Source organism: Jatropha curcas, chromosome 1 (assembly GCF_041381405.1).
Source record: "Jatropha curcas cultivar XTBG-Jc1 chromosome 1, XTBG_Jcur_1.0, whole genome shotgun sequence".
Classification (NCBI taxonomy): domain Eukaryota; kingdom Viridiplantae; phylum Streptophyta; class Magnoliopsida; order Malpighiales; family Euphorbiaceae; genus Jatropha; species Jatropha curcas.
In genome coordinates this window covers 34593185-34616241 of record NC_143151.1, presented here as the reverse complement: position 1 = coordinate 34616241, position 23057 = coordinate 34593185, and the positions used below count along the sequence as shown (strand labels likewise).

The 23057-nt window shown below is 35.3% G+C and overlaps 5 protein-coding genes, 1 long non-coding RNA gene and 1 pseudogene across 8 annotated transcripts; 3 read left to right on the top strand and 4 right to left on the bottom strand.

The window, feature by feature from the left end:
• Positions 1–86: 86 nt before the first annotated feature.
• On the bottom strand, positions 87–4579 carry LOC105631200 (putative disease resistance RPP13-like protein 1 pseudogene; annotated as a pseudogene). Its single transcript, XR_016320187.1, has 2 exons — positions 467–4579; positions 87–365 (listed from the first exon to the last, which is right to left on the bottom strand). The product of XR_016320187.1 is annotated as a putative disease resistance RPP13-like protein 1 pseudogene (transcript).
• Positions 4580–5224: 645 nt separating this feature from the next.
• LOC105631637 (epi-neemfruitin B 7-O-acetyltransferse L7AT) lies at positions 5225–6578 on the top strand. The gene is given in 3 exon segments (XM_012213817.3): positions 5225–5402; positions 5405–6352; positions 6355–6578. Coding segments are annotated over 3 exon segments (1350 nt in total).
• A 140-nt stretch (positions 6579–6718) lies between these two features.
• IMP4 (Ribosomal RNA processing Brix domain protein) lies at positions 6719–9990 on the bottom strand. 2 transcript variants are annotated; one of them, XM_012213231.4, is made up of 9 exons: positions 9774–9985; positions 9615–9698; positions 9405–9514; positions 9209–9259; positions 8738–8881; positions 8559–8648; positions 7733–7839; positions 7511–7595; positions 6719–7028 (listed from the first exon to the last, which is right to left on the bottom strand). In XM_012213231.4, exons 1-9 carry the CDS (start codon positions 9883–9885, stop codon positions 6930–6932), a joined length of 882 nt encoding a protein of 293 aa, XP_012068621.1. In that variant the 5' UTR covers positions 9886–9985; the 3' UTR covers positions 6719–6929. The 2 variants fall into 2 exon arrangements, with proteins under 2 accessions (XP_012068621.1, XP_089576019.1); XM_089719893.1 differs by lacking the exon at positions 6719–7028 and adding an exon at positions 7046–7242 and having other exon boundaries at positions 9774–9990.
• Positions 9991–10248: 258 nt separating this feature from the next.
• On the top strand, positions 10249–10963 carry LOC105631202 (uncharacterized). The gene is made up of 2 exons (XR_001046723.4): positions 10249–10656; positions 10765–10963. It is a non-coding gene; the product is annotated as an uncharacterized LOC105631202 (long non-coding RNA).
• A 683-nt stretch (positions 10964–11646) lies between these two features.
• On the bottom strand, positions 11647–15548 carry LOC105631203 (U-box domain-containing protein 44). The gene is made up of 3 exons (XM_012213232.4): positions 14012–15548; positions 13612–13912; positions 11647–13195 (listed from the first exon to the last, which is right to left on the bottom strand). Exons 1-3 carry the CDS (start codon positions 14777–14779, stop codon positions 11745–11747), a joined length of 2520 nt encoding a protein of 839 aa, XP_012068622.1. The 5' UTR covers positions 14780–15548; the 3' UTR covers positions 11647–11744.
• Positions 15549–16668: 1120 nt separating this feature from the next.
• ANNAT3 (annexin 3) lies at positions 16669–19002 on the bottom strand. The gene is made up of 6 exons (XM_012213233.4): positions 18621–19002; positions 18273–18418; positions 17748–17975; positions 17339–17551; positions 17158–17247; positions 16669–17047 (listed from the first exon to the last, which is right to left on the bottom strand). Exons 1-6 carry the CDS (start codon positions 18694–18696, stop codon positions 16844–16846), a joined length of 957 nt encoding a protein of 318 aa, XP_012068623.1. The 5' UTR covers positions 18697–19002; the 3' UTR covers positions 16669–16843.
• A 1922-nt stretch (positions 19003–20924) lies between these two features.
• Positions 20925–22558, top strand: ANNAT4 (annexin 4). Its single transcript, XM_012213235.4, has 6 exons — positions 20925–21082; positions 21169–21341; positions 21433–21651; positions 21751–21975; positions 22054–22128; positions 22221–22558. The coding sequence occupies exons 1-6, from the start codon at positions 21037–21039 to the stop codon at positions 22428–22430; spliced, it is 948 nt and encodes a 315-aa protein (XP_012068625.1). The 5' UTR covers positions 20925–21036; the 3' UTR covers positions 22431–22558.
• The last annotated feature ends 499 nt before the right edge of the window (positions 22559–23057 follow it).

The following is a 23057-nucleotide window of genomic DNA, read 5'->3' as shown; positions in this document are numbered from 1 at the left end:
TGTGGCCAATCTTATCATCGCAGGAGAATATCGTACTAATGTTGATCATTTTCCAAAAATCAGGTGTTGAGAGATCACCAATCTGATAGTCACTTAACATCTTCAGGTGTTTTACCTTTCGCCATAATTACATTCATGAAACCGAAGTATTTGCATTTTGATTATCTAATTACTACAGTAAATAAATGCAAAGGAGAGATCAGAGATCAATATATACCGTTTATGTTCAAATACATGTTAGGAACATACTAATAATTGATTTATTCTAAAACAAGATTGCCACTTCAAACTCGACCAGAACAAGTCACAAATCTTGCCAACTCTCACTGCCCAGCAAGCTGACATTCCTGATATGCTCCATCCAACTTCTGATTCAGAAAAATATAAAAATAAAAACTTGAATCAGAATTAATAATGCTTTACGTGTTACACATAATTAGCAATTGTAATTAGTAATAATTAATACCTCAGCATGTTGGATCAATCTGTATCTCTGGGACGTGAGAAATCTTGTGCCAGTCTTCTCCTTTCTCCTGCTGACACCTTTGTATAAGCAAAGGGCATCTGCCGATACATAGAATAAAAAGGGAGGAGGGCAACCCCTCTGCTGGCAAGGAATGGAGGTTAGGACAGTCATAAATCTTCAATTCTGCAAGAAAGGTAAGGTGTTGAAGCCCCTTGTAGTTCAAAGACTTGAGATTTTCAAGAAACTGAATCTCAAGAGAAGTGATAGTGGAGGGCAGCAGCGTCTCCTCAGGGAATGATTCTACATTTTCACAATCACAGATAGAAAAATGTGTAAGATATTGAAGCATTTGTAAATTCCACAGCTTGCTGCCAGTAAAGAGTTGGTGACATCCATCAATGCGAATTAATTCTAATCTGGAGGGCAAACCCTTCTCTGGCATGGATTGGAGCTTAGGACAGGAATGAATATCCAATTCTGTCAGAGAAGTGAGATGTTGAAGCTCCTTGTAATTGAGAGACTTGAGATTTTCAAGAGAAGAGATGGTAAGATGGGTAAGGGAGAGGGGAAGCAATGTCTCCTCTGGGAAGGATTCCATATTGTTGTAGAAACTAATGGAAAAGACTGAAAGAGAGGGAAGCTTTTGCAAATCCCATTGCCAACGGCCATCAATCAACTTCTTGCATCTGCCAATAAACAGTGACTGCAATTTGGAGGGCAAACCTCCTTCTGGAAAGGACTCAACTTCTGGACAACCAAATATACTCAATTCCATGAGGGAGGGAAGTAAGGATTGCATAAATTCCGGTAGGGAATTCAATTTCAAGCAATTGAATAAGGTAAGGCATGTCAAATTAGGGGCATCTAATCCTCCTTTAGGAAAAGATACTAGGTTAGAGCAGGTATAGATTGCCAAGGAACTGAAATATTTGAGAACCCTATAAGCTGCCTCAGATGCACAAAGAGATTCGAGATTTGGACAATCAAGGATAAGAAGTGAATTTAATTTGGGAAACAACTCTAATGGGAAGCACTTGAGCAAATAACAGGCTGTGATACAAATTTCTTCCAAACTAGTGGAAACAAAGCCCATTTGCTCCAGTACACCTTGTACAGAATCCAGGGAGGGGAAATTATGAATTGTGAGATTAGATTTTTCCAATAACATATCACGAGCACTGTCCTTTAATGTGACGAACACATTTGGAGACCTTGGAAGTGATACCACAAGCTGGTCACATCCATAAATATCAAGTTCTATCAATGATGGAAGGTGACTGGGCAATCCCTTTGTCAGGTTGGGACAATCTAATATATAGAGCTTCTTGAGGAGAGGAAATGCTCCATCTTCAGAAGAAATCCACTCGTGCCATTGAGGCATATTACAGAAGGATAGAGTTTCGAGGGAGCAAAATGGCTTCTTCATGCAACTGTAGAACTCATGACCCACAACCACAATTCCATCAAAACCTGCAATCCAGAGCTCTTTTAGAGATATTAACTGCCCAAGTGGTGGCAAGGAAAAGCAGTACTTACATCCATGTAAGCTCAGGGATATCATATTTGAGAAAGAAGAGTCTCCAACCCAATTTGGAAACCTTGTACCCATGTAACCAGATACAGCAAGATTTTGTACATTAGTATGAGGCTGCAACGACTCAAGTATTTGCTTTTCTTGCTGTGAATTATCAGCAATGCCATCCCATGTCAGCCTCAACATCTTAAGGTGCTTCTTGTCCTTCAAATTAGCTCCTGATGCATCTTGAGCATCCTTGACATACTGAAGATTCTGAATTCCGAGTTTTCCTAGATGCTGCAGCCCCTTCAACTCTTTGATCCTAGACCCATCAGATTTTCCCAAAATGAAATCAGTTAAAGTATGGAGCTTGGTTAATTTATCCATTTGTGATGGCATCTCCTGTAACTTTGTGCCTGTCACATCAAGATGATATAGGTTGACTAACTGGCTCATATTTGTTGGTAACTCGATCAGATCAAAGCATCCCTGCAGATTCAAAGTTTGTAAATTATACATGCTACTCACACACTCAGGTAATCTTTGGGCTGGGGCTCCATGGAGATCGAGATATCGTAAATGCTTAAAGCTGCCAATAGAATCAAGCAACTCAATTGCATCATCCTGATGGAATAGAGCTAATGCTCGTAGGTTTTTGAGATTGGGCAATAATTTATAGATTCCCTTGTTATCAACACGATCTTCAGACCGGTATACTCTCTGCATAAACCCTTTAGGTAGAAAGGTCCGCAAAAAATTGGCTTCACAGATGCTCTCATATCTCTTGTTGGCTTCATGTTTTATTGCTGCAAAGCATAGATGGCGAGCCTTCCTTGTAATTTTGAATGAACCGCCATCTTCTAATCTAAAGCAAAATTCTCCGGAGACATATCTGGCCAAGTCATTAATGAGGTCATGCATAGCGAAACCTGAATTTGATTGATGAAAAAATGACCTTGATACAAGATCATTGAAGTACATAGCACCCATTTCTTCAATTTCCATATCATCTGTGGGTTGGGAGAGAAAACCCTCTGCCATCCATAGAAGAACTAATTCCTCCTTCACAAATTCAAACCCTTAGGAATTATTGCACAGTAAGCAAAACATCGTTTTAGATGTGCAGGGAGATAATGATAGCTCAACCTTAAAGCTGGAAGAATGTCTTCATTTGACAAATTCCAGATATCACTTTTTAATATCTTCTTCCATTCTTGGACGTCCTTTTTAGAACGCAATAAGCCCCCAAGTGTTTTTGCAGCAAGAGGCAAACCGTTGCACTTCCTCACTATCTCTCTGCCAATTACTTCCAAATCAGAAAATGCATCAAAATTTCCTTCATCAAATGCATGTTTCTCGAACAAAGACCAGCAATCATCATCTGTTAATGCCCTCAAATAACGAGCTGGAACAGTGCACATGATCGATGCTACATTTTCATTACGAGTTGTAACAACAATCTTACTCCCTCGGGCTCCGGCTTTCAAAGGTTTCCTCAATCTGTCCCAATCAGTATACTGATCATTCCAAACATCATCTAAAACAAGCAGAAATTTTTTCTCCTTCAATGTTTCCTGCAATTCAAGCTGAAGCTGATTGGGAGTCTTCTCATCATGACTCCCTGGAGTAACCTCCTTCAAAATGTCTTTCGTTACCCTAAAAACATCAAATTCTTCAGAAACACAGACCCAAATTTTAGGATCAAACCACTCCTTCACTTTGATATCACTGTAAAGAAACTGAGCCAGAGTGGTTTTACCAATCCCACCCATACCCACTATAGGAATCACACCTAATTTATTGCCATATGGATCATCAGATAACAACAAATTCATAATCTCTACTTTATCATCATCCCTACCATAAATCTCAGGTTCATCTACCAAAGATGTGGTTGGAGTTCTCCTTAAAGATGATTTTTCTCCTAAACCCTCTTTTAAACCAAGAGCATCTTTCACTTTTACTAAAAATTCAAGTCTTTCTAAGATCTCTCCCAATTTCTCTTCCACACCGATTTTAAATGGATTAAAAGATGAGAAAAGATCCATCACCCGATCTTTGCTGGTTTGAGCATCAGCTTCCAATTGCCATCTCAGAGCGTCATAAGCAATCTCATCCAGCAAGTCATCAGCTTCGTAGACAGCATGTTTAAGTTCATCAAGCCACTCTTTAACAGCTGGCTTACTAAGCTGTTTCTCCTCAGCATCACCAAGAACTCCATTAACAGAGATCATAAAAACCTTTAACTTTTGCAGCAATTGATCATTGAACTTTTGGCCTTTGAAGAAATCAAGAACCTCACGAGAAGCCATTCTATCGAAGAGAACCTGAAGAGAAGCAGAAAGAAAGGAACCTCCCACCAAAGCAGCTGCCATGGTTTAGTTCGAGTGTAAGGAAGGAACTGAGAAGAAAGAAAGATGAGAGCTTTGACGTGGTTTAATACACAAACAGCCAGCGTTGACTAGATTCTCTTTTCTTAAATGGGCTTAAATGTTCATATCTTGCCCTTCAATATCGGTTAGAACTTGAAAATTGCGATATTATTGATCAATTTATATGACTGAAGTTTGGTGTTTCAATCTGACTTGGTGAGTTTTACTATTTTGAATTTCTGATCACTGTTGCTAATGCTTTTTTTTTTTTTTTTTTTTTGTGGGAGTGTTATGAATCAATGTAATCCATTCATACAATTCAATTTAATTCAGTTCTTGACTGTTATACGTGCTAATAACCAATGTAAATTATCCTGCTAGGAACCCGCATATAAATAAAGATTTGAATGATATCTAAATAAAAGAAACAAGTGTAAGCATGTATATTTAATAGTCTCAATTTTCCAAGAATCTTGAATGAACATGTCGTCCTTTCAGGCCTTGTAATTAACTTCAGCAACAGAGTAATTAAATTGAAAGTCTAAAGCCAAAATTCATCTATTACTCATCCTCGGTAACCCAATGCTGCCTAGCCTGAAGCTGGCATCAACGCAACAACAAGAGTAATGAAACAAGAAATAACATGTTCAATACTAGATCACTTGCCGACCCAATAAAATATACAGACAACAAGAGCAAGGACAGGAATATAGGTCGAGGAAAATCTTCCAAACTGGAGCTATATAGGCACTTCAAAATCCTGTCTTAAATGTTAGAAATGTTGGGTCATATTCATAATAATATAACTATAGCAAAAGAGGGGCAAATTCTATTCCAGTACCCAGCAAGCTAATCAAGTAGCTTGAAATTATGGAGGTTGCAGTCATTTCGGTAGAAAGCATTAAACCATCTTCACCTATTTATCAACTGAAACCATTCAAGCTCTGCCTTTTAGATCAGATAACTCTAACAACCTATTCTCCACTCATTCTCTTCTACCCCATTAACAATTCCCACTGGAAAAGCATCCAAATTTCAACTCAGCTAAAATATCACTCTGAAAGACTCTAACTTCCTTTTACCCGCTCTCTGGAAGGGTAGAAGACAATCTCATCATTCAAAACTATGAACAGGGAGCTCCTTATATTGAAACTCGAATAAAGGGTTACAATTTATCTGATTTCCTTCAACACCCACAAATGGAATCACTTAACCAGTTCCTTCCTTGCGAACCCTTTTGCCAACAATCAGACCCAACACTAGCACAACTAGCTGTGCAAGTAAATATATTTGACTCTGGTGGAATTGCAATTGGAATGGGCTTTTCACACAAAATTAATGATGGAATTACAGGAAGTTCTTTTATCAAAAGCTGGGCAGCCAATTCAAGAGGCTCTTATAACAACGTTATAAATGCTAATTTATCCGATGCATCATTGTCCTTTCCTTCACAAGAATCATTGCCTCCCAAATATACATCCTTAATGGAAAGTCTCTGGTTTGGTCCACGCAAGTTCAGTACCGGAAGGTTCGTGTTCGGTGCAAATGCAATAGCTATCCTAACAAATAAAGGAAGAAGTGAGCTCATATGGAACCCAACTCGAGTTGAAGCACCTGGTGCTTTTATATGGAGATGTGCAATGAAAGCTTGTACAAGAGTATCAGGTACCTTAAAACCATCTGTTATGTCTCAAGCTGTGAATATAAGGAGACTAACAAAGCGTCGCCTGTCGCGATATTCCATTGGAAATCTTGTTTGGTCTGCAATTGCTAGCTATAAACCAAATAAGGCGGAGATGGGGATTCAAGAATTTGTGGCTCTAGTAAGAGGCGGTGTGGCAAGAATCAATAGTGACTACCTAAAGACAATGTCAGGCAATGAAGGGTCCATAGCCATTTTTGAGCACCTAAATGGACTAGCAGAGATTGCAAGTGAAAACCCAGATGTATTTAGCTTCTTCAGTTGGCATACATTTGATTTCAGTGATATTGATATTGGATGGGAAGGTCTATTTGGGTTGGCATTTTTGGAGAGGCTGGTAAAAACAGTGCCTGTGACTCCAATTTCATAATTTTGAAAGATATTGGAAGGAGCAATGCAATAGAAGCCTGGATGGCATTACAGGAGAACATAATGGCCATATTAGAACATGATCCTGAGTTCCTTGCATTTGCTTCTTTGAACCCTAGAACAGTGACGGAGCCAAATGAATTGCTTTTGTGAAAAATTATAAATTTTTTACTGACGCTTACAGAGTAATTCAAGATTGACGATATTATTTGTGAAGAAGCCAAGAATTGCTACAAGTAGTCTTTTGATCCAGTAGTTAAAACCCAATTAGTAAAAAGAACATATGGATCAAATTGCTCGAAGTGAATCAGCATCGCAATTTGGTAGTGATAAAAAGTCAGCCTGAAAAAGCATACAAATGTGGAATCATCCTTATTGCTCTAGTACAGTGATAATGAATATCATAAATACAAGTGCAAATTAGCTTGATCAAAATTTGATGCTAAATATGACCACAATACAGAGAGAAAAAAAAAAGACATGATTTCGGATATGGAGGTTGAATCAATCCCCAATAAACTTCCGTTTCTTAGATGTATTCATGTACGGTCGAATCACCCATTCAGTCTGGGCTTCACTCTGATCCATTGTTCCCAGCTTTACCTGCAAATCCAGAGCACAAATGTGACCGTACAGACTTCGTTACATGTATCGAAGATGCAGAAAGCATTTCTTAAAAATCATATTGTGAGGCCAATCAACAAAACCACGTCTTCCGGGAAACCCAAAGAGCTAAGCAGTCTCAAAAAATTTATGGAACCAGGTGCATATTGCAACAAGAGTTTAGAGCATTCTCTGGCCTAAAAGCATTGAAGCTCTGCCACCATCAAGAAAGCAACTAATTACAAATTTTGGATTATAAATATTTATTATTACTATTACCTCCTTCCCATTTTTCTAGATAATGTTGAGCTTAAAATGGAGTGTACAATTGGCCCTAACTACCATATGAGTGTAACCATTTCTCTACACATGAGCAAAAACTCCTTTCTAAATTGCAAACAATCAGGTAATTTTACACTAAACACCAATGCCCTTTTTTGAGGGGTCAAGGACAGTGAAAAGTGGATCTGCACTATAATTACCTGATAAAGCCGCATTTCAAACCGTGGTCCAATCTCTTTGAGCTCAATAGATTTAGGACCTCCATGCTTTTCATAAAGATGATGCCTGTATATTACAAAAAAAAAAAAAAAATAGTCAACAGTGAATACTACTGAAAGGCAGACATGATGAGCTATTCCAACATGATGAGTTATTCCCATAAAAGAAAATATAAGCTTTCAGATATTACAGAATTAACCAACCTAAATGAGATATAGTCAGACTGATTTGCAAAAGTGATAATGCGCTTAGTGTCAGGCTTTGGTACCGGGAAAAGATGCTTTAGAATGTTTGCTGTCCTTTCGCCCAACTATCAGAAGTGTCAAAGAAAATCCATTAGCGCTAAAAACCATCAACAATAAGTAGGTGATAATTGATAATCACGCTCACAGTATGGATATTGCATAAGTTTGATATACAAGCTAAAACCACAGTTGGAGTTCCATCACGTTAGTTAAGAATCCTTCTGCCAATTTCCAAAAGATAAAAACAATAAGCTTTTTGTTGGCCACATCACCTTAGTGTGTATATCATGTCAAAACAAACAATACACCGAACAACCGATAAAATTATGGGATCCTACAGGATATCCAATAAATACAATCCGTCAATATTTTGCCCATATCTACAGTAGTCATCTTAGCAAGTTCAGTGTAGAAACTGTATTCTAAATGTACCCCCAAGAAGCTGTATGAGATCTCTGAATGTCAACCCTCATGGAACTAGACTTGCAATGTTCTTAACAAAAAGCACAAAAGACATCAGAAGCAATAAACCCACAGCCTTAGCATGCACTACTGAATAGTTTCTTCTACAATAAATAACTTCTTTCTATTGGGAAAGAAAACAGAAACTGTTAATGGTTCACTATGAACTTAAAATACATCCAAGAAACATCATTTTAGGATTAGTAAGCCACTCAAAATGTTAAACAGAATCAATTGACCGATCAGCGTCCATTACCACCAAGAACTCAAATCATAGAACTGAGATAAAATAATCAATAATTGAGTAATGATTCATGATTACCTTGGTTTTAAAATTGTTAAGAATCAAATGTGGGTAAGCCTCAGGCATAGTTCCAATAGCTTTCTTGTCCTTGATGTCATGTCTAGTCACCTAAAGCTTAACACTTGATTAGCATTTTAATGATCCAAACAAGAGGCTAACTCAAAGGATCAAAAACACAAGATAACCAGAATACTTGCCACATTGAGCAATCCAAAATATGCAGTCGGACCAAAAGGTAAATGGCTTATGATCAAACCATCAGGTACTCCACGATGTTCATGAACCAAAATTACATCTGTATAATCATGTGCGCGGCAACTTTCAATAATTTCAGAAATAACCTGCAGAGAAATAAAGTGCATTTACATGATGAAGTCCAACTCTTGGCAACTACATAAATAGATTCATGATTCCCCCCTTATATACATGTTTAGCATTCCTCAGATGACATAATGGATAATTTTCCTTTAATATCAGTTAAATTAAATTATGGATAAAAAATCATCACAGAAACAAAAGTACAATGTCTGCTTCCCAGTTTCTTATCATATTGCAACAAAAAGTTAAAGAAAAACTGGAAAGAGATGTAAATATGTCACCAAGTGACCAAATTCTCAAAAGGCCAACTTAAAGTTATCAAGAGTCTAGCTGTGTGGCGAAATGGCTACCTGACCACCACGATTGATTCGTTCTGCATTAGGGAAGACAAACTTCAATTCCTGAAGGAAGCGGGACGCTTTTTAATCACAGTTGACGATATACATATATATATATATATATATATATATATATATATATATATATATATATATATATATATATATATATCCCAAAAAATAAACAAAGAATTCATAAATTTGGAACCTTTACAAACTGTATAAGAGGAGCACTTGGATTGCGAGATGTAGTCAGCAAAATCTTAGGATCCTTTTCAGTCGCGTTTGCATATTCATCATCAATATGAGTCTTTGGAACTAAATTTCAACAATACAAAGTAAGAAGAAAAAATTTCAAGGAACAGCAAAAAAAATTCCAAGCGACAGCGAAAGAATTTAAATAGAAAAAAGAACATACTTGCAGAGTTTTCATCTTCGAGATCAATTTCTTCGCGAAGCTCATCATGTTCGTTTCTGAGCTCCGTAGGAATTGGCTTTCCCTCTGTGAAGAAAAGACACGAATCAGTCACATATATATTATTTTGTCTGTTAATTACGGTTAATTTCAAGAGGTTACCAGCTAGGGCTTCCTTGATTTTGCGTTTTTTTTCATATAGCAATCTCTCTTTTCCTTCTAAGCTCTTTCTGTACAAATACTCTCTCCTCAAACGAATGTTTCGGCGCAACATTTTTCAAACTAAAGAAAGAGAGAGAAAGGTAGGAGACACAGAATAGATGTAGAAAAGGAAGTAGCAGAGGATTTACTAGGGTTTTAGAGTAGTGAAATAAGAAGAAAGAAAGAGATGCTCTTAAGCGACGCCGTTTATTAGCCTATGGCTTTTAATGAAAAATTGCGAACGACACAAATGACATGTCGTGCGATTTAAATTTCGGGAAATTTGGGTTTATTTTCATATGGACTGGCTCTGTTGATATATTTTAGGCTTTCCGTGGATATTTGGCCCACGAGTCTTCGGATTTTTAGTTAAACAGATCTAGCCGATGGGCCTCTTATGAGATATAGGTTTTGTTGTACATGGGCCTTTTCGTGGGTTTCTAAATTAACTGAGCCCAACAATATAAACGACAAGATGTGCTCTTTGGTTTTACTCTATTCTTCTGTCGTTCAATGCTATTCTTGAATCCCTTTGCCACCGCTATTTCAGTTAGCAGCAAGAGATGGTTGGAAAACTAACAGAGGAAAGAAATATTTCCTTTTTCTTTAGATTTAGATTTATAATATGACAAAGCTAAAAGAAAAGATGGAAGCAAGCAAAGATATATTCTCTTTTAGTTTCATATTAAGAAATTCTGGTAGGCATCTTTTTCTTTCTTTATGAGATGCTGTTTACATTTTCATTCTGTATCCACCTGAAAGAAGAAGCGTATCAGAACCAGAAAAGCTATGGAGAAAAGCTTTTACAAGCATCTCAAAGCTGTCAACATAATCAATATTAAAGGTTTCTTTTTTTTCTTTCCTTTTCCGTTTTATTACATAGTTGCGTATTTTAATTGATTTAGGTTAGTGGAAGACAACTAAAGATTCTGATTCTTACTGGATGCTTCAGGAATGATAAAAGCTAGATTTGCAGGATAGGCTGCAAGCAATGTATTACCATTAAGGTTCTTCAATAGTAATTGCTAGTATTTAAAGGGATATAATAACACTTGACAGCCTATATTTTTGTTCTCCTCCTCTTGATTAACAATGGAACATCAGCGAGAGAAACAGCACACCAGTAATGACAAGAACCAGCCTAAACCGGGTGAGGTCCCCCTCTCACTGCAAGACACACACACAGAGATTAATATTTTTCAGTTCATTTATTTACTTTGGAAGTTTTGATAGAGCTCTGGAGTAAGTTGAATTCTGTTCCAAAATAACTTGCAGGAAAGAAGAACAAATGTTGTCCACACACGAAACCAAAAGGGAGTAGAGGCGATAGAGGCTTTCTTGAAGGATGGTAATTCTTCTTTTTTCTCCAATCAATTAGTCTTGCATACTGTTGGTTGTATGGATCACTCATTTATGAGAATTTTTGTATAAAGAACCTCTTTTTCTGATCATTTGAACAATTTTTCATCATCAACTATGCAGCCTCTTCGCTTTGTGCTGCTGTTGGGTCTGTGACATATGCTTTGACACCACTGTTGTAATTGGATGAGAGACTACAGATCATCTTCAACACGCACGATCCTTATATGTTGCCTGTATTTTTAATCTAAGAGAAAATTACTTGTATATGTTGTGATTGAACAAACTATATCATAGTGTGAGTTGCTGAGATTTATGTAATTCTTGGGTTGTGAGATCAAGCTCAGGTTCTTGAGTCTGATAGATCTATGTATTGGTAACAGTTACTAATATTTGCTATGTACAAGCACAGAGTTTCTTACTTTCAACAGTTTGTCTCAAGTAAAAAGAATTAAATAATTCAGAGAAAAAGAACTAAAAAATGTGAAGGTTTAAATTCTCAAGCAACAATGTATACAGAAGTATAATGCAAAAATTCTATGCACAACATTGCTTACATGACACAAAATTGTCTTAGAAGTAACTAGATTGAGGTTGCAAAAGCTCTAGTTGCGCCAAAACTTTTGCAACTGCTGATGTTAATTTTGAATCACCAGTTTGTGCAAGATCAATGAGAAAAATCTGAGCAGATGGACCATATTGTGTTCTGTGTTCCTCAATTCTAAATATCCTCTCTAATATCCACAATGCTTTTTCTCGAGCCTTCACATTTCCAAATTCCAATACTTTCATTATCCCTGGAAAAACTGACATTTTGGCTATATAGTTGCTCCCACTCTCCCAAATTTCATCTTGCAAGAGAGTTGCAAGTGCATCAAGAACAGCTTCATCAGCTCCTCTCTCTTCTCCTTCTAATATCTTGATCAAAGGAGAGATAGCACCAGCCTTGACCAAACAAAATGTCCTTTTAACATTGCAATAACCATCATGAACTTCACAAAAAGCCTCTAAAGAAGGAGACATGCATGTCCACCTCGATTTTGACTTTCTTAGTGCTAATGAATTTTGTGATAGTTGAGCTAGTGAGGTAGCAGCTCTACATTTAGCAACCAGTGATCCATTTGACAGCAACTTCACAAGCAAAGGAATTGTGCCCAATTCTGCAGAAAGAAGCTGTAATTTCCTATCAGATGCAGTAGTAAAGCGAATAAATAAGCCTGCAATGCCCTCCATTAACCACTTTGCTGTGCAAGTTGAAGTTGATTCACTTGAACTCAATATCGAGATTAAAATGGGCAGCAAATTAGATTTCCTGAATGTATCTGTTGCTTTCTTATTGCCAATGGGAAGATTGCTCAGAATTCCAATTGCAGCAGCTTTTTCACTTTCAGATACTGAGGAAGAGGCTATGTTGACAATGTTATTAAGATGAGCTTCTCCAAGCTGCTCCATCAAGTCTTCTGGTGAATCATTAGAAAGAGTGAAAAGCAAATTCAAGGCAGCAGTTCTGTTTTTGATATTAGTTTCTGTTAGGAAAGGCAAGAGAAGCTGGAGTGCACCATTTTCCTTCATCTTCTTTCTTACTTTGGATGCCCTAGAATGTGAAGCAATGCTATCAAGTGCTTGTAAGAGATGAAACTGAATAACTGGACTGGACAGATTCAAAAGTGAGAGCATCTGCTGAGCAACATCTTGGTTGACCAGAATAGATTCTGATTGAGCAATCCTTGCAAGTATGGCTGCTGCTGGCTCCCGAAGAGTCATTAGCACAGATGTGACAGAGAATAGTAGCTGAAGTAGGGGTAGTACAATGCCTGAACTGATTAGACGCTGTGTGTTTTCTGTCAACATTGATAAATTTTGTAATGCATTTAAAGCAGATAACTTGGCTTCAAGTTTTCCAGTTTTAAACATTTTGACAAGGGGTTCAATTGCTCCATCTTCACCCAGGGAAGCTCTACTTGGATCTGTGAGCTCCATTCTTGAGATTGCTGTTGCCATGAGGATCTTACTCATATCAGAGCCTGCGAAAACAAGATGATTATATTTAGAACAGCAGCAACTTGAAAAAGTGCAGCATTTTGTAGGAATAGAATTTGGATCTCAATTTCAATTAAAATTCAGATTAGTAAGATGGGGACAGTAAAAGTCTCCATTCCTTACTTAACCCAACATGAATTTTATGTACTTTCTGCAAAGATAGAAGCCATTAATAAGTATATATCCTTCCACAAACAATTCGTGCTTAGACTTTTACTCAACCGTTTAATGTTCAGGTATCAGATAATCTGAATAATTTCTACTTGTGACACCATCTTAATATGAACTCAGAAATCTGCTAGTTATGATAATTCAAAGGCACATGACAGCACAAGAAAATTTTCCAATGGTTTAAACTCGAAAAGCAAATGTATCAAGTGAAAACAAGTTCTGATACTACCTTCCTTCAGGCAATGCACTAGAGGTTTAAAGTAACCAGCCTCAGCCATATGAAGTGCATTTTGCGTATTGCTTGACAGAGCAAACAACAACTTTCCTGCATTATGAGAAGCAGTTGGATCATCCCCATTAAGCATTGTCACTAGCATAACAATACAGCCTTGTATTCTTCCAATACGCCGCCTAACTGCAGAAATTTCTGAGAGTTCCAACAACAAACCTACAGCTTCCCTCCTTTCATCCTCGTCTCGAGTCAAAGACTTCACCAATAGTGATAAGAACCCAACATCTGCCATCTTTTCCTGCAGGCTACCACAAAATGTAAGATAGCTAACAACTTGAAATGTTTCATTTTTCACACCAAATTACAAAGAGAAAAACGATTGATCCTTGTCTTTCACCTTTTTTTCATTACTATCAGAAGCAAGGATTCTTAGCATTTGAATGATACTCAACCGGCTGCTAGGCTTGTTTGAACCCAGTCGAGTAAATAGAATAGGAATTATTCCTTCATCATTAATCCACTCCTTATCAATCTCTTGATCCTTAATAAAATCACGCAATCCCATAAGTGCAAGCCTAAACTCTTCATCATTACCATACTTAAGTTGCAACACTATTTCTTCAATACTAAGAGTAATGCTTTCTTCCTCAATTTCCCTCTCAGAGTCAATTTCACTCACAAACCCTGATTCTTGACTTGGTCTTGGACTAGGATTTGCACTAGGACTTGGACTTGGACTTAAAATAGCATTATTAAACTTGGTATTCATCAATTCTTTATGTAATGTTGCGACCTTTTCTTTAATTTCCGGAGACACATCAATACTTGCAAAGAGCACAAGGCCTAAAGACCTCCCAAGATCTTGAGTCAAGTCCTCCATTTGCTTAAGAGGTGATCTCGAACCTATGTTTTGAATCAAGTCCTTGGCACGCCTAAGCTCTTTTTCAAGGGATTCAACTGCTTTTCTAACGGGTGGTCTATCCATGATCTTATCATTTTGCTTCAATTCTATGAGAATTGGTGAAAACTTCTCAAGCAGAATTTCAAATTCAGTATAAATTTCTTTTTCAGACTCAGATTCCTTTGCTAGCGATGCTACCTCTTCTGCTGAGGCTTGCAGCTCTGTCACAAGCTTAGAGAAACACTTTTCCTCACATGATTGCATTTTTTTTTTTTCCCTTTCAAGGTAAAGATTTAGACAGGAGTATTGAGAGGAGTGAAATAACCAAGACAAAAATCAACAATAGGAAAAGGTGTAGATATTGAGAATCGAAAGCAATCAAAGATCAAATTAGGGATAAAATCGAGAAGAAATTACAATAAAGAAGATATATATATATATACATAAAACACACAAATACTTGTGTGTTTGTGTTCTATATTTATGAGACTGAGTGTATATATATGTGCTTGCATGTACAACAAGAATCAAAGAAATCAAATAATTCAAGAATTCAACAAGGGGAGAAAGATAAAGAATTCAGACTGGAAGAAATAAAGAGGAAATGAACCTGAATTGACTGCAATAAAAATCCAAGAAAGTGTTCGTGTATCCATTAAATCCGTATTGGGCGGGATTACAAGAAATATAGAAGGAAACCCACAAAAAGAAACCAACAAATAAACAAACTTATGTATGAAAGACAGAGTGTTAGTCTCCTTTTTCCTTTTAATTTTGGAACTACATAAGAAGATTTACTATTGGGCAGCAAATTGGAAGTTTCTTGTTTGGAGGTTTGTGGAGAAGGGTATCTTCTAGGTCAGTGTCATCAGTCGGCTATGACCTGGTTTCTTAATAATAAGATCAGTTATCTTCCTCTTTTTGCTATTTTTTCTTGCACATTTAATGAGCGGTATTGAACAAGGAAGGACCGAGTCAAAAACAGAGTTTTACTACCCTGTTTCTGCATTTTCTGCATTTTGGTATTGCAAGCAATGAAATTGAACTTTGAATACATTTGAATAATAAATTACTCGGTTTTGAATTCATTCAAGAAGAAACCCATTTGAATAATTTATTATTAATCAAATTCCAAAATATTTGGATTAGGCCAAGGACTACGTGATGGGAAACAAACATCAAAACGGGACAAAAGGGCTCAATGCTTTTAAATAAAGCCTTTTCAAGAAAAACCACTTGTCTTCAAGATTTTGCACACAAATGTCAACCCATTGTTCGTTAAGATTGATCTTTTGCCTGCAATTATAAATTGAGAAAAAAAATTGCACGTGATAAGAAAGGCCCTTTAAAAAGGGTCTATGATTAATAAAGTAAGGATTGGGTAAAAAGGTAATGAGAAAATCACATTCACATGTGCTTCAAATTGCCATTTGTAAAAAGTTTTGCCACCTAAAAACAAAAAGCATTAGCACGTATTATCTCCGTTCCATGTTAAGTGTCCATTCAGAGAATTTTACTATGACGAAAGAAATTATGTGAAATCATTATAATTAGGGTTAATATTTTATTAAAATATCTTTTTAATGAACTAAGTTGGCAAAAAAAAGATTGAAAAAGATATTGACTCAAGACGATTAGGGTATATTTGAAAATAGTTGTATTATGTTATTTTAATTCCATGACAGCCCTTTTCAGTCAGTAGTTTTTCTTTTCTACCGGCCCTTTTCTTGATTTTTTGATACAAATATTTCCTGAAAGAGGACAACTCATGAGTCAAAAGTAGAAGTTTCTCAGTAATGTGATTCAATCCCATTTGTTAACTGAATGCTAAAAGTCATTTAGATGGCCAAAATTGTTGTAAGAAACAACAAAAATTTGGACACTTCTCATTGAACAATCATCCCAATGTAACATATTTGAGACATGTCTTGCATAAAGATGTTCAGAAGATTGTAAAACCACTTCTGATTTGGTCATATTCATTTGTTCAACTGCTAAAGATGTTCAGCAGATTCATTGTAGAAAACATAAGGAATTTTGTTGTCCTTGGACATCCAAATCATAAATGTTGCTTCTGGCTTGCACTTAACTCACTTCAAAGTTTACAAATTTTCTTTTGACATTACACAAACCAGAGATTGACATACGAAAAATTATAAGAAATCATTACAAGCAATCTGATTGATGAAATTAGTATCATTACATGCATAATGCTAATGAAGTTTGATTTTTGATCCAGTAGCAATTACAACATTTATTTTATAAATAGCAGCATAAGCAATCCAGTGTCAATGGAGATGAAGACAGAGTAGTTTCAGGTAAACTGAATCAGATTTTTGCACCAAGTAAGGTCATCAAGAAATCTTTGTAATCTCCTGAAGTGTCACCAATAACATCATCATCAAGTTTAGATTTGTACATGTTGAAATACTCTCCCCTGATTTTTGTCGTGTCGATTTCAGCTCGAGTTATGATTGCTCTACTTAGCGAATCTTCATCTGTCCCAAGCCCAATGATGGCAGTTCTAATGACCTGTCAACAAATGAATAATTGCTAACTGAGAAGAAAATTAAAGACTTCAAAACAATGGTTGTGTTTTTTCTCATGGAAAAATTAATCCGCAAGGGATCAAAATCAATGACCTCAGCGAAGTGTTTCTCTGGGGAATCAAGGCACAAAATTACAATTCTCAACAGAGATTCCAAATCATCTTTTCCACATTTCTTTATGTCCTGCAAAGAAAATCAGTCAACAAGATAACCTCTAGAAAAGTTCCTAAGAAAATCATGTTTTCTAAACTCAGATAAATTGCAGAAGCTGAACCTGTTCAATAGGAGCTCCAAAGTTTTCCTGGTAGCACTTGAACGTTGCTCTGAGCTGATACACATTCCGAGTGCCGAGGACAAACACTATATCATCATGATCTAGTTGCTTTCCTTTGATAGCTTCATGCAATTTAGCTGCTTCTGAGTTGGCCAAATTCATATCCACCAGTTCTTTATCATACCTGTAAGAGCTTACCAAACCCACCAAAAGCTGTCCAATGCAAAAATCAGAATCACTTATATCATAAACACTGCCGACATAATCGACAGTCAAGTGCCATGTTTGGTTCCTTTCAGAATTGGGGATCCAAAATGCAGTTCTTTGGATTACATTCATTTCTCTACCGTTTTTTTTTTTTCTATCTTAACTTTCCACCAAATATGGGTTTTTAAGGAGAGTGACTGACCTTTCTAAGTGGCAAAGAGACAGCAGATACAATGTCTTCTTCAAGGGAGCAATCAAATAGAGAACAGTAGGCCTGCCTTACTGCTTGCAAATGATGAGGAGAATTTGCACATGCTATCTCAACAAGCACTTGCAATTGCTTGGCGCCTTTCTTCTTTCCTTTCAATACCTTATTTGCAAGTTTTGCATCCCTTTCTGGCGGATCATACGTCCACAAAATTACTGCTTTCTGTAAGGATTCAAATAAAGTCTTTAAGTTTTCATATATGTGGACATGAATAAAGTGATTGACATGAATGAAATTCCCTATGAAACAGAAGCCTAGTTACTAACAATCGAAGCTTTTACAAAACTGGGGAGCAATGGGATCTCAAATTTTTACCAAAACTCATGTTTCAGTCGGTGGTTTGCCACTCATATTTTAATAATTTAATACTATATGTTCTACAGAAATCAGATTCTAAGAAAAGAATTATTTTGAGGGGGAAAAATCATGAACTGACTTGAATAATGAAAAAGTTCATACTCTAAAATCACCAGAGAGCTCGGAACGGAGACGATCAGTGAGAGATTCTTTGTAAAGCTGCTGATAGGTTTCTTTGATTTCCCTCCTTTGACTTGCATTTCTACACCCTAATATCTGTATAATCGCCTTCTCATCTGTGCCTAATCCTATAACCAGTTACCCATAGAAGACAGCAGCAGGAGAAATATTAAGTCCATTTATGGCCTATCAAATAAAAAGTTCTTAAATTGAAAATTGCGTGAAACCATCACCTCAGAGGAAGTTATGGGGAAAAGAAAAAATTGAAAAGAAAATCAAGAAATTCTAACAACTGAGAAAGGGAAATGAGAAAGGAGATGATACACAGACCTTGAACAGCATTTCTGAGTTTCTCAGCGTCATCGGTTGGGGAAGGAACAGGGTCTGGTATTTTGAGAGTAGCCATTTTCTTCCAAGAGTTTTCTCTGGAAACAAACACGCGGGCTTTTGATTTAATGGATTATTAAAAAAACAGCTAAAACAATGAATTACATCAGAAGTAAGTTATTGCAATTTTCGGTTTTTTCAGTTTCTTTTCTTTCCGATTCTGTTTCTATTTTCCCTCCTAATACCAAGCAAGGATCGAGGCCTAACGCCTTTAGGTTTTGGTATAATTGTAGAAATTCCCATCAACTTTTTTCATTTTATCATTTTGACCCTGAACTGTTGATATTCACTAATTTTCTAGTAGATTGACAAATGCAGAATTATAAAATATTTTTGAGTATCTTGGTGAGCTATTAAATATTTGTGATGTCTAAGAGATAATAATTACCACTTGGAGATTTCAGTTGTCAAACACAACCTATAATCTGAAAATAAAATAAAATAAAATAAAAAACCAGAATATATTATAATTTAATATGATAATTTAAATTATTATAATTTTTTAATTGAAAATTGTCTTTTGCCATCTCATTTATTTAATGATTGAAAATTATTTTTCAATCATTTATCTAATGATAGAAATTACCTTTTCAAATCTAATTATTGAGAAATTCAATGATAATAGATTAAACGAATTTTAATAATATTATTAGTTGAATAAATATTATTATGGATAAGATTGGTTATACGAGTACATAGCACTGTCAATATATCAAATCAATTAAAAATTATTTTTAATATTATTATTTTTGTTTTCAGTTAATGTTCATAAATTAATATCGTTTAAATTTTAAAAATTATTTTAATTAATTTAATGTATCAGATGGGTACGACGATTATAAATTTATAGCGAAGGTGGAAACACACTTTTGATATGAAATGTCCATAAAAAAACGTGAATTTGAAAGTTGTTTTAAAGAAAATTAAAAAAAAAGGAAGAAAGAAGAATAGGAAGGTGCCAAGAAATTCCTAAGTGGAAATGAAAAACAAAGAAAAGAAAGCCCTAACATGTAAAGCAAGAGAAAGACATTACATTATAGGAGTGACCCACCGGAAAATAAAGAAGCAAACAGCTCATCAAATCATTAACATCGGATTCCGATGAGTCAACATATCTTATCAATTGAATTAAAAACGTTTTAGAAATTAGTTGTATCTAATCTTTTTTTGTTTTTTTGTTGGTCTCACATGTCAATCAATTATAATTGATGGGCTTTTCTAACTACTAAAAAAACATTAACACGTGATTGAATTAATGAAAATAGAAAGATTTGATATATGAAAAAAGAACTTTACGTGAATATCATTTCAGGTCGTACAATGATTATATATGTTCGATTTTATAATCAAATACGAGATTTAACGCAACGTTTATCTATATATATGTCATTATCCTCGCTCGGTTGGTATATTTTAAGTAAAAATATATAAATATACATGTATGAGTACTAATTTCCAATTATTCTTAATCCTTAATTATTATAGTCAAATGCAAAACAGCTCATGTGAATGCCAAAAGCTTATCTCTGAACTAACATAACATATTTTTTTATGTACCTAATTTTGTTTGCTTCTCCATTACTAATCAGTTAATTATTAAATAGAAAGTTTAATATATGCATGCAACTTGTGATTATTAATTAATTAAATTTGAGTCAATAGCTATCCAAATCTACCTACCATGGTCAAGTTCATTGACAAGATGCAGAAATATATAAAATTTATATTTAAATTAAATTCTATTTCAGTATATAAAATTACTACCTTTTTTTTAAAAAAAAGAGAGAAATATATTGAGTGTACATTGTGAAATCAGAGTGTTTTTGGTGATTTTACAATTTTGAATTGAATCAATTACCATATCTAAATAAGTATGAAGGGTATGAATGCAAAAAAAACAAAATTGGGTGGTAAGAATTCTGTACTATGAAAGAAATAGGGTTCAGTCGCAAAGATTGAAAAATGTTGGAAATTACAGCAAAAGAAAAAACTAATAAAGTTGTCATGCCAGCGCCTTGTTTTTTAACTGAATTTTAAATTCGACCGTTACTTTTTTCTTAATTAATTAATTAATTTTATAACATCTGTCTGGAATAGTTATTTTAAGCTTTGAAAATTAAAAGTACTTAACAACTTTAAGGAGTCACAGGTCATTTTGCTTCACTTCAGTTTCGCTTCCTTTGTATTATTTCACAATTATTGTTTCTTATAACAATTTTAAGTTACCCTTTATTTTTCAAATGACAACAATAACCTCTGACATTCATATAAATGTAAGATAATATCTTTCTCCTTCTTGCATCTCCTGCTACAAAACACAATAAAGCATAATTTTCAGAAAAAGAAAAGGGTATCAGACATGGCTCATCCTGAAGAACTGGAAGCTCTCTCCAAGGCTTTCTCAGGTTAATTTTCTACTATTCTGTATTCTTCCTTTTTTTTTTCTTTGTAGTTTCTTAATATGAAGAATATAAGTGTTCTTTAATGGCAGGACTTGGAGTTGATGAGAATTCACTAATCTCAATTCTTGGAAAATCACATCCTGAGCATAGAAGAACATTTAGAAAAGGAACTCCTCACTTGTTCATTGAAGATGAACGTTCTTTTGAACGATGGGATAGTCACCGTATGAATCTTCTCAGGCATGAATTTGTTCGGTTTGAGGTATATCTTCTTCTCTGTTTTCCAATTCCACCACTGAGAAATCGTTACAGAGATTGCTAACTGATCTTTTCTTGCATCAATGGCTGTTTAGAATGCACTGGTTTTATGGGCCATGCATCCATGGGAAAGAGATGCTCGCTTGATATATGAGTCCTTGAAGGAAGGTCCACAGTCCTATGGTGTTATTGTAGAGATTGCATGCACCAGATCATCTGAAGATCTTTTGGGAGCAAGAAAAGCTTATCATTCCCTGTTTGATCACTCCATTGAAGAACATGTTGCTGCTCATGTCACTACCAGTGAGCGTAAGGTATAATAATACACTCAAATCCCCATTTTCAGGGAAGTTTTGAAGCAGAGATTTGTCAGATTGATTTTCTTTTTCTTTTGTGTTTTGTGTTATGATCAGCTTTTAGTAGCACTAGTGAGTGCATATAGGTACGAAGGGCCAATGGTTAAGGAAGAAACTGCAAAATTTGAAGCTAAAATATTTGCTAATGGAATTAAAAATGGTGACAAGAAGAACCCAATGGAGGATGAAGAGGTGATTAGAATATTATCAACAAGAAGCAAGCTCCATATCCAGGCAATTTACAGACACTACAAGGAAGTTTCTGGCAAAAGCATCAATGAGGTATACTTTTAAAATGAAAGAATTGTAGTTCATATGTTCATAGTTAATGTCTGATAATCCCTGTCATGTTTTATGTAGGCTCTTGAAGGTGCTGACTTGATCTTAAAGGAGACAATTGAATGCTTATGTACTCCTCAGGCATATTTCTGCAAGGTAATTAAGTTAATTAATTTATTATAATTCACTTTTTTACATTAATTTTTTGGATTTTTCATGGGTTAATTGCATATGAAATGTACTTTCAGGTTGTGGATGAGGCAATGAGAAATGATGCTGATCATCAAACCAAAATGGGACTAACAAGAGTAATTGTAAGCAGAGCAGATGTGGATTTGAAGGAGATTGACGAAGACTACAACAAACTATATGGAATTGCTCTATCCAAGAAAATTAACGAAACTGCAAATGGAAACTACAGGGATTTCTTGCTTGCCCTGATAACAAGAGAGAACTAATTATTTTTATGAAATTATTAGAATGTTGCTTGAATCAATATGTTGTTTTCTTGATATTTAATTTCTCTTGTGGAGTATGTGAATTGTGTTTAGAAAAATAAGCATTAATAAATTATTTTTGGGATAAATTCTCCCCTGTCACACTTCAGTGTATTTTTTATGTTTGATGACTAAAAATAATAATAAGAAGAAGAAGAAAGATGCTTAAAATTTAAAAAGAACAATCTCCAAGGGATAAAATGAGAGTTCAGAGTCGCTCTGTTGAAGAAAATGAAGACACTGCAAATGGAACTAACAGGAGAGGCACTGACATTAGGTGGATTTTAATGAAATGATTAAATTTTGACTTGAAAATGTGATTATTTTCTTTTTTTATTATTATTCTTGATCTTTGTTTTATATGCGTGGCTGAGTACTATTCGAAGAAAAGCTTAAACAAACTAAATTTCTTCCTCCTGTTCGCACCTCCCCTGTCACATTTCCGGCCTAAAAAGATTAAATTTCTTCCTTTGATTAAGCATCATCCCTTCCCTGTCACATCGCAGCTCAGCTATGTTTCGATAATTAAAAGAATGGATGAAGAGAACAAATGCAAATTTGTAGTATTTGGGTTCTTGCTTGGATGAA